We start from the raw sequence: 13,384 nt of genomic DNA, 5'->3' as shown, positions 1-13,384 counted from the left end.
GGCATGGCCTAAAGAGCAGTGGAAGTCGTTTTATAGCAAGAGAGAACATCAGAGGGTTTCAACTCTTCCTTCATGGGAAGGTTTTTCGCCTCTTCCCGATGCTTTGTCTCTTGCAGTGTTCAACCCCCATAGTAGCATTGTTCCTGTGTCTCCTTCCTTTTCTTCCATTAATTTGTCACTGGAAGTATCGGGAGGCCACCAGGCTGATGTTTATAATGTCGCCCCTGCTTCTTCGGGAGTTTATTTGATTCCCGGGAAGGGGGAGACTTTTTCAGCATTCTCATTTCTTCAAGAGTCAGAAGCATCCAAGATGGCAGCGTTTGGAAGACGCTTGGGCTAGGGGGTCCCCCGTCCTTGGAGGTGTTGCTAGCGCACTTTATGGAGGCTCGCACCCCCTCTCTTCAGGCTGGCCAGGCCATCCCCCCTCCTCCCGGCCTCGTCTTCGTGGGTAGCCGAGGTTAACCATCTTGTATTGCACCGCCAGTGACTGCTGCCGCTTCTTTGAGTCAGAGGGACACCGTGGCGTCAGCCCCGTTGATGACGTCACAGGATCTGTCTTTGTGTATTCCTCTGCCAGTGGCGTCTGATTTCCCCTTCGCACCGAGGGGAAGCCGTGACGTCACCACCACTTGTGACATCACTCCCATCAATGACGTCACTCCCATTCGTCTCCTCTGCTCTGCCTCTCTCAGCTGTGACATTATCCCTGCTGCCCAGTTCGCTACATCTCCCTTCCATATTATCGGAGCCTTCTCTGGAACATCAGTCTGAGGTTATATGCCAGGCATTACTTCAGAGGTTGGACTCTATTTTGGATGTCAAGTTGGCTGCCTTATTGGTTGGGAGGACTGGTAGGAAACGTGTTGCTTCGTCCCCGCTCCTGCAAAGTGGTCACGTAAGAAACCAGTGCTGTCTTCCTCTTCCCCCCTCTACGCCACGTCGGCGTATCAAGCGTTGGAAGACCAAGGACTTTGCCCTTTTTTCACCTACAAGGGAGGAACAACGCGGACGTGTTCTCGAGGAGTGTTGGTGTTTCGGGGAGTGTTAGTGTACCTTCCCTTGTGCGATCTGCAGGGGCTGCTTCATCCTCTGCTTCGAATCATGGGCGTGTTACAACCTCCCCCAACCGTGCGTATCGTAAGTGTGTTGTAAACTCCCCCGTCCATGCACATTGCGAGCATGTTGCAGCCTCCCCTACCTGTGCACATGATGCAAGCGCTCCTTCTTCTCCAAGGCCTATTTGTCGCCATAAGGATCTCAAGGCCCATGTCAAGAGGTCGAAGGTGGTGAGAGTGGAGTTGGTGCAACAGGAGTGTTTGCCTGCCTCTCACACTGGTGCTTCCAAGAGTTCGACTCTGGGGGATGATTCTCCTTCGATCTCGAGTGTTTGGGATTTTCCTCTATCTCACGTTCGTACGTCTGCCATCCCTGTGACCATTTACTGACATGTTAATGAGTCATTTGTTGGAGGAGTACGTAGTAATGTTCTTAGTGTAATAGTGGGTTCGTCTGGGAAGCCGACGCATGGACCCAGCCCAGACAGGTTAGTTGGGGTTTTGGGCTGTTTGGCTGCTGACCCTTCCATTAATTTTAGTGGGGAAGGTGCCTTAGAGGAGCCTACATATGCTTCTTGTTGCCGGTCTCCGTTGCTGGAGTAGGAGGAGGGAGACACGTAAGAGTTTTTGTCCTCCTTTTCTGAAGTTGATGATCTCATTTGTGGGTTTAACAATTTGGAAAGTAGGACTCGGGCTCGGTTGTCTTACACTCCTTCTTGCTTGGAAGCCTTGGTGAACTACACAGGATCCCAAATCAGCTCTTCAGCTTCCTTTGTCGGGGCATGTTCAGTCAGTCTTGCATAAGGTTAACTCCTCTGTTTCGGACCGGGACGGTTCGCTTCGCTCTAGGGGCTCTACCAAGCTACTACCCCCACCTCTCACGAGACATAGGAAGTACTATGCTACGAGCTCTGCACTTTTGATGTCGCGCCATCTTAACCCAGACGTCATTCGCCTGAAGCCGGGATTGACTTTGGAGCAGGTGAGGTCTGTGGCTCCGTCCTTGCTTTGCAAGATGCCTCAGCATTGGAATCTACGGCGGCCTCCATGTTGCAGACGGTTTCTTGGCTTGACTTCTGGTCTGTGGTCATTACCAAGATAGCTTCTGACAGGTCCCCGGAAGGGTTGGTGAGTGCATCCTCGCTTGCCTGTCTGTTGCAGTCTGGGGGCAAGGCAATTTCATATATGGCTCACCTCAGTGCTAATTTATGGGCTAACCTCCTCCTGATTAGAAGAGATGCGGCTTTGTCTAGGATGGAGAGATCACTTGACACTGAGTCCTTGCTGGCATTGAGGAACAGAGATCTGTTGGAGTCCCAATATTTTGTTTCCTCGGACAGAGCTCGAGAATGCGATAGACTGGCACCGGGCTGACACCAAAGACAGACTGGTGCACTAGGCCGTGTCTAAGTTGGAGTCTCGTCCTCGGAGACGTCCAGCTGCTGCTCCTCCCCCTGTCCAGCAGCAGTCAAGGAGATCGTTGCCTGGTAGGCCGTCGAGGACTTCGAGTTCGGCAGGGCCTTCCTGTTCGACTCGGCCTAGGTCAGAGGATCAATGCCCCTTTTGGTCTCGTTCCTTCAAGCCAAGAAGGGGCCCAAGGGGCAGAGGTAAAGGGGCCGTCGGTATGTTAGGCGCCTCTCCCTCTCCTGCGCCATGGGTTGGGGGTTGCCTGGCAGGCCATTGTGCCAAGTGGCAGAGTTATGGGGCAGAGAAGTGGGTGGTAGATGTCCTTCGGGTGGGGTACCTGTTGCCATTCGACTTCTCCTCTGTCGGACAAGCCTCAACTCAGGAAGGCATATCCTCCAGAATCTCTTGAAGTTCTTGGCTCTTCGGGAGGAAGTGCAGAAAATGTTGGACAAGGATGCAATAGAGGAAGTGGTGTGCCCGTCCCCAGGGTTTTACAGTCACATCTTCTTGGTGCCCAAGGCGTCGGGAGGATGGAGACCTGTGATCGACTTATCCACCTTGAATCACTTCATCAGGAAGACATGGTTCAAGATGGAGACCCCGAGCTCGGTGTTGGCAGCCGTGAGGGAAGGTGACTTCATGCTGTCAATAGACTTAAGGGACGCATACTTCCAAATCCCTGTTCATCCCACGTCCAGGAAGTTCCTTCGCTTCTCTCTTGGGGGACAAGGTATTCAAGTTCAAAGTCTTGTGCTTCGGGCTGACGACAGCCCCTCAATTGTTCACAAGGGTCTTCTCTCTCGTGTCAAGTTGAGCCCATGCTCAGGGGATCCGTTTGCTGAGGTACCTTGACGATTGGTTAGTCTTGGCAGTTTCCAGGGAAAAGCTGAAGCAGAATAGGGATCGTCTACTTCGGTTCTGTCTGGAACTGGGCATATTAGTCAACCAGGAAAAGTCGAACCTTGTACCCACTCAAAGGATTCTCTACCTGAGCATGGTCATCGATACGACAGTGGCAAAAGTTTTCTCGTCAGATCAGAGATTGGAGAAGTTGCGGGTGGTGGCGCACAACTTCCTGTCAGAATCACATCAGTCAGCTCATCAGTGGCAGGTTCTTCTGGGAGTGTTATCTTCCCTGGAGAAGCTGGTCCCTCTTGGGCGTCTTCATTTTCGGTCTCTGCAATGGAGACTGGGAGAATTCTGGCCTCCGGCGAGGGACTCGCCCGATAATGGCTCATCTGTCTGTGGAAGTGAGAGAAGACCTTCGTTGGTGGTTGGACGACCAGAATCTTTTGAAGGGTGTCCCTCTGCATTCTCTTTCACCGGACTTCCTTCTATCCTCAGATGCCACCCTCGCAGGTTGAGGGGCTCATTTAGGCGGCCTCATCGCTTCAGGCATTTGGAGTTTGGAGGACAAGCAGCAACATATTAACGTCTTGGAGTTGAAGGCAGCCTTCCTGGGTCTGAAGGAGTTTCAGGAGAAGGTAGAAGGTCATTCTGTCGTTCTCATGTCGGACAACACCACGGTGGTAGCCTATGTGAACAAACAGGGAGGCCTGGTTTCTCGTCAACTTCACGCCTTGACCGTCGAGGTTCACCAGTGGGCGGTCTGCAGTTCGGTAGAGCTCTCAGCCAGGTATACTCAGTTGCTGGGATCAGATCCTAGGCACAGAATAGTCCCTTCATCAAGTGGTAGCAGACAAGCTTTTCCAGGTTTGGGGGAGACCCATGCTGGACCTTTTTGCGACCCAGATCCTTTAGCTTTGGCAGAGGACGCATTCCAACATCCCTGGGACAACCTGGAGGTGTATGCCTTCCCTCCGTTTTGTTTGATCTGTCAGGTTTTGAACAGGCTAATGAGTTCACAAGGTCTCGGGATGACTTTGGTAGCCCTTCTGTGGCCTCAGGCGGAACGGTTCCCAGGTCTGCTGTCGTCGTTGTCAGAGGTTCCGAGGGAGATTCCCCCTTGGCGACATCTTTGTCAGCCCCATGCAGAAAGGTTCCACCCATCAGTAGAATTCCTGTCTCTTCACGGTTGGAGGCTATCAAGTAACTCCTCCGAGCAAGAGGCTTTTCTCGGAGAACAGCAGGGCATATGTTCAGCAGTCTTAGAAAGTCGACCTCCGTGGTTTACCAAGGCGAATGGGCGATCTACTGTGATTGGTGTCGTAAATAGGTTTTTTCACCTCTTGCGACCTCTATTCAGCGAATAGCAGACTTTTTAACCTTCCTCAGAGACGAGAAATGTTTGTCCATTTCTGCCATTAGAGGCTACAGGGCAACGCTGAGTTTGGTGTTATGCCATAAAGGTATCGACATCTCTCCCTGGGAACTTTCCCTGCTAGTTAAGGGGTTTGAGCAGATGAGTTCGCCTAGAGAGCTCAAGCCTCCAACGTGGGATGTTTCCTTGGTGCTTAATAGCTTAACTAAGAGTTTGTATGACCCCTTGCGTCGCTCATCTGACAGGAACCTGACGCTCAAGATAGTTTTCCTTCTGGCCTTGGTATCTTCCAAGAGGGTAGGAGAGCTCCATGGTCTGAGCTATGAGGTGAAGCACACCAGGGTTTGGGGGTTGGTGACCTTCGAATTTGTCCCGGAATTTGTGGCCAAGACCCAAAATCCCTCTGTGCATCATGACAGGTTCACTTCATTTTCCATTCCTTCACTGATTTTCCATTCCATCACTGAATGACTTTGTGGGTGGTGATGCTCAAGAGCTTTTGTTGTGCCCTGTCCGGGCCCTGCGTTGCTGTCTTAAAAGGACTCTGTAACTTAGACCAGGCTGCCACAGACTTTTTCTTAGCACTGGCTGTACAAAGAAAGAGGTGTCTAAGAATACTATCTCTTTTTGGATACGGGAAGTCATCAGACAGTCATACTTAACTCGTGATGATTCCACCGCCACGTCTGTGCAGGCTAGAGCACATGACACTAGGGGTATTGGTTCCTCTCTGGCTTTCAAAAAGAACTTGACTGTACATAGAGTGCTGAGCGCTAGTACTTGGTTACACCAGTCCACGTTCACCTCTTTCTATCTTAAGGATGTTGCCCACAGATCTGCGGACACATTTTCCCTGGGTCCTGTGGTGGCTGCCCAACAGGTTGTGTAACTCATAGTTGTCCTTAACAGCGCACTTATGTATCTTACCTAAGATGATTATGTGGGTGAGAGAATGAGTGAGTTGGCTGGTCTCCTTTCTCTTGTACCTTTCCTTCTTCCTTCGGGCGGATTAAGGAATAGACACGTCATTCGCAGGACTGGTCTGATACAGGTGAGTAAGGTAGTCATACTGATAGTGTGGCCGTGTTATATACAATATCATACCCTCTATTTGGTAGCATATGCTCCACTCCTTGGCAAGGAGGGGTTGGGAGTAATACAAACCCTGGTCTATTGGTTTGCCTTTGGACAGTCAAAGTTTCTCTTTAGTTCCCTATACAATGGTTCTCCCATTTATCATTGTACGTCACTCAGGGTCTGAGTGGTTAGATATCAATTTATCTATCTTCTCAACAGGCTTCAGTCCCTCTCCAGAAATCATTTCTTCTGGAAGCTGGACCGGTGGGTAGGCCCCCAGCCGGTCTAGGATGTCTTTTACCTCCCTCCAAGTATGAGTCTATCCTATTGTTAAGACCAAAGGTTTGTTCGCGTATGAACAAATGAAAAATTTTCCAAGACAATTTGTATTTTTCATAGCTACAAACCTGAGGTCTTAACATTGTACCGCCCACCTCTAGCCGCCCCTCTGTTTGTTAAGACATCCTGAGTTGGGAAAGACTGACACACTGGCATAGGTGCGTGGTCCTTGACCATTCTTCACCCGAGCTAAGCATGTGTTGCCAGATATCACAAGATTTCTTGCTTTCATCTGCTTTTTAACCGGATCCAGCTAGGCGCTAGAAATTATCCTATTGTTAAGACCTCTGGTTTGTAGTTATGAAAAATACAAATTGTCTTAGAAAATTTGCCATTTTAAGTTTGTAATTGCATTTCAATGATAATTTGTAGTTTGAAATACTACATACTTGCATACTTAATGTACTCGGTGTTGTGGTCTTTGAAGTTTTTTATAAGGCAATTTTTCTGCAGATAAGACGTGAAATTCAGTCCGTTGGAGGTGAAGATTGTGAAATATGGCGTTGGACATCAGGAGTGCCATTTACTCCAAACACATCTGGCCTGGATGGGGCAAGTGGCCGCCCGCCTGCCAAGATGTGGCAGGGTCAGGCTTTTGAGAGCTTGGAGACCACACACAATCTTCCCAATGTATCTCCTACGTCTTGTCTCAAAATTCGGAATATGTTTGACTGTGATGTGTGAGTAAATGCTGATGTAAAGTGTCAAGTCTGAAGTGAAAAACATGTTTTATATGACATTCTTTCATGATGAATCTTATTTGTTTTGTTGTAATTTGTTATATAACATACACTGTAGTAACGGCTTACAAAAAATAGACTAGTCCTGTGGGTCATAATTTATTATTATAACATAGGTTTCTTTTTCTGGTAGTTACCACCAAAGATGTGAAAAACCCATATGTTTGGTTGAAATTTTATTGAAATAATGTAAGCTGACTCTTTAGTCTCTTTAGTAACAGATCTCACCTTTCAGGCTGTCCAATTTGGACAATTACTGAAGAAATTAATTTTGTATGGGAGAGATATGGGTACAGTGGTAACACAACAAAACTAACCTACCATTTTTCATTGTTCCAGTGAATTCGGTGAGAGTTGGACTTCACGGATTCAGGATAGTATTTTGGAGAAATGTGAAGGAATCAGCATTGTTCATATAGCAGTGGATCGTGGATCAAGAGAAGGTTGTGTGTACCTTAAATGTGCCTCACTGTCAGAGGCAGGGAAAGCATTTAGAGCCCTACATGGCTGGTGGTATGATGGTAAGTAAAGGGATAGTTTTGGTGAAGTTGTGTTTGCATTTTTAGTTGGGAGATTTAAGGGGGCCGGCCGGAACCCCTATATATGGTGGTATAGGGCGAAAAATGCAAAGTCATGAAAAAATTCATGGAGCTTCATATGGCAATTGAGAATACGTATACGAAATATTTCGTCAAAATTCCTTTTACTTTCGTAGTTACAGGGTAATTAGTAAACATAACTCAATAAGCCTAAAACATTCATCCGTACAAGAAAATGCAATATTTCTTCTGTTATCGTAAATTTTGATAATTATTGGCAAAGAAATTGTGAGAAATGGCATCTGTAGAGATTCCGTGGCTCGCAGAAGCGAGTATCTGGTGGTTCAACCATGAATCAGTACTCAGTAGGACAACAGACTTCAAGTAGGTTACACGTTCGAGTTTCACCTCGTGACATTCGCTTGCTCTTACGTATGTTTATGTATGTTTCGGCAAGAAGTTCATCATGCCAATGAGGGAAAGACAAGGAAAACATCTCGCTAACATACAGACGAAGAAAAATCGCTCAAGTATTATTACATCTCGCTAACATACAGACGAAGAAAAATCGCTCAAGTATTATTACAGAATATCATAATATACGCGTAGTTAGTGAAGAGAGAGGGGAGGGTTGCCTAGTAACGCCCCCTTCTTGCCTGACAGCACACGTCACACTGTGCCCAAGGCTACGATCTTTGAGCAAAGAGATCTTCATTTATGATAAATAACATAGTTTTGGTTTTTTAATACCCAAAATGGAATATGAAATTCATAATAATCATGATTTATTAAATTGTCTTTGTAAAAAGAGAGTACACCTTCGAGTTTCACCTCTGACATTCTCTTGCATTTACGTTTGTTTATCTTTGTTTCGGCAAGAATGTCGTCATGCCAAAGAGGAAAATACAAGGAAAACATCTCGCTAACATACAGAAGAAAATTTGCTGTAATAAGCCGAGTTAGTGAAGGGGAGAGAGGGGGTTACGTAGGAAGGAGTGCCCCATCTTGCCTCAAGCAGTGCCCCAGGCTATGATATATGAGCAAAGAGATCATCATTTATGATTAAATTATGATAAATAAAATAGTTTTGGTTTATTAATACACAAAAAAGAAATATACATTCATAATAATCATTACTTATGAACATTGTCCTTATAGAAATACGCAGGAAAACTTTGAACGCCCGTATCTCAAAACTATAGTTATTGACCTTCAAAATCTATCTCCTCACTTGGTTTTAAAGCTATAACATTGGAATTTGGTATTTAACTCAGAAAGACATTATAGAACAATCAAATAGAGCCCTTTTTCCAATTTTTGTTTCGTCTTTTTTTTTATACATTTTTTTCTCGTGATTTATAGGGTTTACTTTTTTACCATATTGAAAAATTCATATCTAGCAAAAAAAATGACTTTTAGAAAAAAAACTCTCCATTTGATTGTAGGTCTACATCAGGTCTATATATGGTAGTAATCCCAGGTCTTAATATTAAATATCAAGGGAGGAGATAGAATTTGAAAAATGGTTATTTTCGGGATAAATTGCCCTGGCGTCACAAAACTGAAGGTCAGAGGCGAAAATCATATGCGGTTTGGAGATGTCCCAAGTCACCTTATTGAGTGGTATGAGTGTCAAAGTCCTGTCGTTAAAAAACGGCATTAGCCGGCCGGCCCCCTTAAGAACAAGTGAAAATACTGATGTTGATTTTGACCAGAGAGTGGTTTCATACACCTGTGTAGTTATGAAGAGAATAGCAAAATATGAAGGAAACAAGCAAGACCAACATGTTCATCAGGGATTCTTAATACACCCATCATTTATAAATTTGAGAATGAATAAAGCAGGTGGAACATCTTGATTACATGTAAACCTGTGTAGTAACCAGGTAGCAGAAAAAGGATTTTTGTCAATATGCAAACACATAGTGAACTTCTTTTTATTTATGGCCATAAGGAGAAAACAATCCATTTTAACTTCAAGTCTTCTTCTCTAAACTTAAAATTTTGGGTATTTATTAGCTTTCGGGATTGAAGGACATGTAACATAAGCAGTTCACAGATGCGTTAAGTCTTCCAAGAAGCACAATTTCTATAGAGTATAAAGTAAAGTACAGTTCTTTATACTTTTCACAAGTGAATGAATACTCTAATATGTGGTCATAGACTTGCAATAAGTTTGACAGACAGTTTGCATTGTACAAGTTAAACACTAGTAGTACTCTTCTTTGCCATACATAACATAGCAGCAGGAAAGCATTGCTGCTCTGTATGCTGGGATTGACCAAAACCAGACTTCATTATTATAAGAATAGAAATGAAAGAATGATAGGTTTCATGGTTGCTGGACTGGAGACAAGAGTTGTCTCCTCCATAGGGTGATGCTAGGGAATGCTTTTACATAGGACATTAGTAGGTAATTTTACAATACTACTGAATTACTATAGAATAGTACTAGTACTATATATATATATTGAATTTCAAGATAGTAAGATACAGGGAATGCTCAAGAGTAAAATTGAGTGTAGTAGTTTATACATAATATAAATTCAGGGAGTTCTCACAAGTAAAATTGAGTGTAGTTTATATATTATAATTCAGGGAGTTCTCACAAGTAAAAATTAGTATACTTGAAGGGCATGCCAATGTCATAAAGCCCAATTATACAGAAATGACTCCATTCTACCATTGATTGAAGGATTCGCTTAAAATTTGTACCGCCTACTATACAGCTAATGCTGAAAAACTACAGGCAGGGAAATAATGATATTTGACCTCTTAAATTCATAAATTTTGCAGTTGGAAAAAATATTTTTAAACTTATTAAAAATATGGCAAAAAAAAAAAAAGTTGCACTCATAAACAATTTTTCCTACTTGTAATTGTAGCTATGTAGTTTTTATACAAGCTGTTAAAGTTTCATTGAATTTGTTTCAGTCGTCATTGAGATTGAAGCATTTATTTTTGAAAAAAATTAGTTTTGAGAAAACTGCAAAAGAAAAAAATTAAAAGTCCTGAAATTTACAATATAATCAAATGAAGAGAAATTTGCTGTCTCTTGATTTATTTATTTATATATTACATAATCTGCATTCATGCGGAGCACCAGTGTCATAAGGTCTCATTCTATAAAGTAAATGAATTTCTACCCAATGACAGAAGGTTATTTCCTAACTTTTACCACTGATTCTACAAATACTACTGAATAAATACTAGTCTTGTTTCAGTCGTCTTGGAGACCAAAGCATTTAGTTTTGAAAAATAAAAATAACTTTTCAGGAAATGGCAAAACAGCAATATTTCTCGACTCAAAAACAACAAAATATTTAGATTTCTTATCCCAATATGCCGTTTTCTCTATTACGCTAACACTAGAGAAAATGGGATATTTTAGTTGGGAACAAGTAATTTTGCATAATTTTATTTATCACGTTTCGTTTTTTTTTTTTTTTTTTTACAATAGGCTTTCACAGTGTTGTAAAAACGATGAACAGAGTTGTCTGTGAACCAATCTAAACATTCTTTTTTTAGCAATAATGGTTTCTAGTATGGTATGTTTCTTTATCTTTTGATGATGTAGGTCTCACAGGATCATACAAGTTATAAACAAAATTGTCAGTAAACCAGTCTAAAAAAAATTTTTGTAACATTATCACTTCAGGATGTTTTAGGTATAAAACAGTTGAAAGCTCTTAACAGCTAAAATTTGATAATTCCTCAATTCTGTGGTTGGCGCACCCCTTAAACACATATATACTGTAATGTTAATTTTTAATCATTTTTTATTTATAAGTTTTGTTAAACTTGAAATTTCAATTTGAAGATCAAGAGTGGAATTTTTTTCCAGGAAATTTGGTAACTGTGAAGTTCCTGCGCGATGAGAGATATCACCACCGTTTTCCAAACGCTCGCCACGCCACTCGTTGGCTACGACCGTCCAATAACAAGCGTCTGTCCTTGCAGGTCCCTACCAGGCAGTCAGACAGTGTTGAACATCCATAGAAATGAAAATGTATTCCTACACAGGCTTATAATAGGTGACGGAAATTACACGCTACAAACTTAGACGCTAGGAATGGCATTTGGGAATTAGATGGGTTGCTTCATATTTTACATTGAATACACAAGAGCAGAGTGAGTTAAAAAAAATGAGTACACAGTTGACTGCTACGAAGTCGAGAGTTGATCGTATGTATGTGACAAATAAAGATTGTGATAAAATAAAACTTGGATATATTGACTGGAGTATAGGTAAGGATGCCTGGGTTGCTGTGGTACTCTCATATGAGGCTATGAAATTCACTAATAATGAGCCAGATCGAGTTGTAGTCGGTAAGTACGTCATTACGTTTGTAAACGGTTGTTTGATTCTGGAGGAGGATTCACTTCAGGACGACAAGTCTAGTGGATGAAACAAATTGAAAACTTTTTCTGCCTATGGATGTTCTATTCATCTTCATTTAATATGGGAATATTATAGTGTGTTATTGTCTTACAGTATATCAAAAGATTTTTACATAGTATATATATATATAAATATATATATATTTTATCTTTTTATTATTCCCACACTTTGTTGGGGACATCTAAGAAGAGTTTATTATTAGATTGTGTTTGTATTCTAAATGATGTACAAACATATGGAACAAGTGACTTATTAAAGAAGCGAGGCACTAATGAATACAAAACAGTGAATAAGAAAAAATTGGCAATGCTTGAGTCGTTACTTTGTCAGATGTACAAGAAATGCATATTGAAAGAAATTTCTGCTGCTTATATAACCCATAACAAAAAAGGGATTGGTAATATACAGGTTGGCCGTTTGTATGACTTCCGCATTGTAGGCTGAGCTATATGCAAGTTGATATACTGCGAGTTATTGATGGTAGATAAGAAAACATGACTTGGTAGCGCCTTGGTGAGAATTTAGCAAGATATTGTATTGAAGGAGTGAACATGGATTTTGTTGTATGGTTGGTATAAGTTAGCATGATTGAGAAGAGGACTTGACTGCAGTTAATATTAAATCACACTACAGATAGCTCAAGCACTTATTGTTTTCTATTATGTTATACTCACATCTTACTTGTTTTCTTTTGCTCTCATCAGTGAATTCCAGTCCCAAACAAAGTTCACGACCAAGGCTCATTGTCGGTTCCCTGTCTTCCACTCTCTCATGCTACCATACTAATAGTCTGTCTGTCTCTTTATGTATCCTGCCCCTCTCCATCTGGTTATTTTCAATTTCCTTCAGTCCACATATTTCAGTGATTATTATTTTACCAAATAAAATCTTTTTATCAGTCAAGTTGATTAAGGGCAAGGAATGTATTGAGATTTAATAAACTATCGGAAGAATTGGATGGTTTTTTGTGTATGACAAATACAAATACTATTTACAATGGTTTCCTTATAAAATGACTATTTTATTACAAACCCTAAACTCATCAGTCATATAGAGTCCTCCTTTGCTGCTTAAAGGTTCCCAGACACACATTCTGTGCCCTGTTGACAGAACAAGAGAGGTTAGCTAAAAGTGACTTGTGGACAAATACATCTTGAACAGAGGCTGTTGATGGATGCATGTGACCTGTCAAAGGTTGTAAATACTCAAATTACTCTGTTTTGCACATCTGTGTGAACCCTACATATTTGGAGGTTGCTCTTCATCTTTCCCTTAGCTTTTGGAACATGTTTATTGTTATTTCAGTTTTTATTGCTAATTTAATTTCTGTTGTACCTTTTTGTTTTTAAAACTCGGATATTTTTGTACAATTAGAGGTGAAACCTGCTTGCCTGAAGGCTAAGGCAGTGCATTAAGGTAAAGCCATGGGACACTGGGAACCTGTTGTTTTCTAAGCATATTCATGGAAATGCAAGTCGGTAGTCAGACGAAAATGATCAGAGAGTATGGTCGTTCAGCATTTGGTCTCCATCACCTCTGGGCTATTAACTAATCATCATCTTCCCATGACCAAGTCCTGCTTCAGGGAAGACTAATCAATCAGT

The 13,384-nt window shown here is 42.3% G+C and overlaps 1 protein-coding gene across 1 annotated transcript in view; it reads left to right on the top strand.

Moving 5' to 3' along the window:
- The window catches only part of LOC135218472 (uncharacterized), a 124,918-nt gene extending 112,184 nt beyond the window's left edge, over positions 1-12,734 (top strand). Inside the window, exons 7-9 of the mRNA XM_064254797.1 lie at positions 6,553-6,779; positions 7,179-7,360; positions 11,223-12,734. Coding sequence (XP_064110867.1) covers positions 6,553-6,779; positions 7,179-7,360; positions 11,223-11,377 — 564 coding nt within the window. The 3' untranslated portion in view covers positions 11,378-12,734. The remainder of the gene's footprint in view (positions 1-6,552; positions 6,780-7,178; positions 7,361-11,222) is intronic.
- Positions 12,735-13,384: the final 650 nt, after the last annotated feature.

Source organism: Macrobrachium nipponense, chromosome 9 (assembly GCF_015104395.2).
Source record: "Macrobrachium nipponense isolate FS-2020 chromosome 9, ASM1510439v2, whole genome shotgun sequence".
Taxonomy (NCBI): domain Eukaryota; kingdom Metazoa; phylum Arthropoda; class Malacostraca; order Decapoda; family Palaemonidae; genus Macrobrachium; species Macrobrachium nipponense.
Note: the sequence above shows the minus strand (reverse complement) of the source record. Positions and strands in the feature narration are given on the sequence as shown.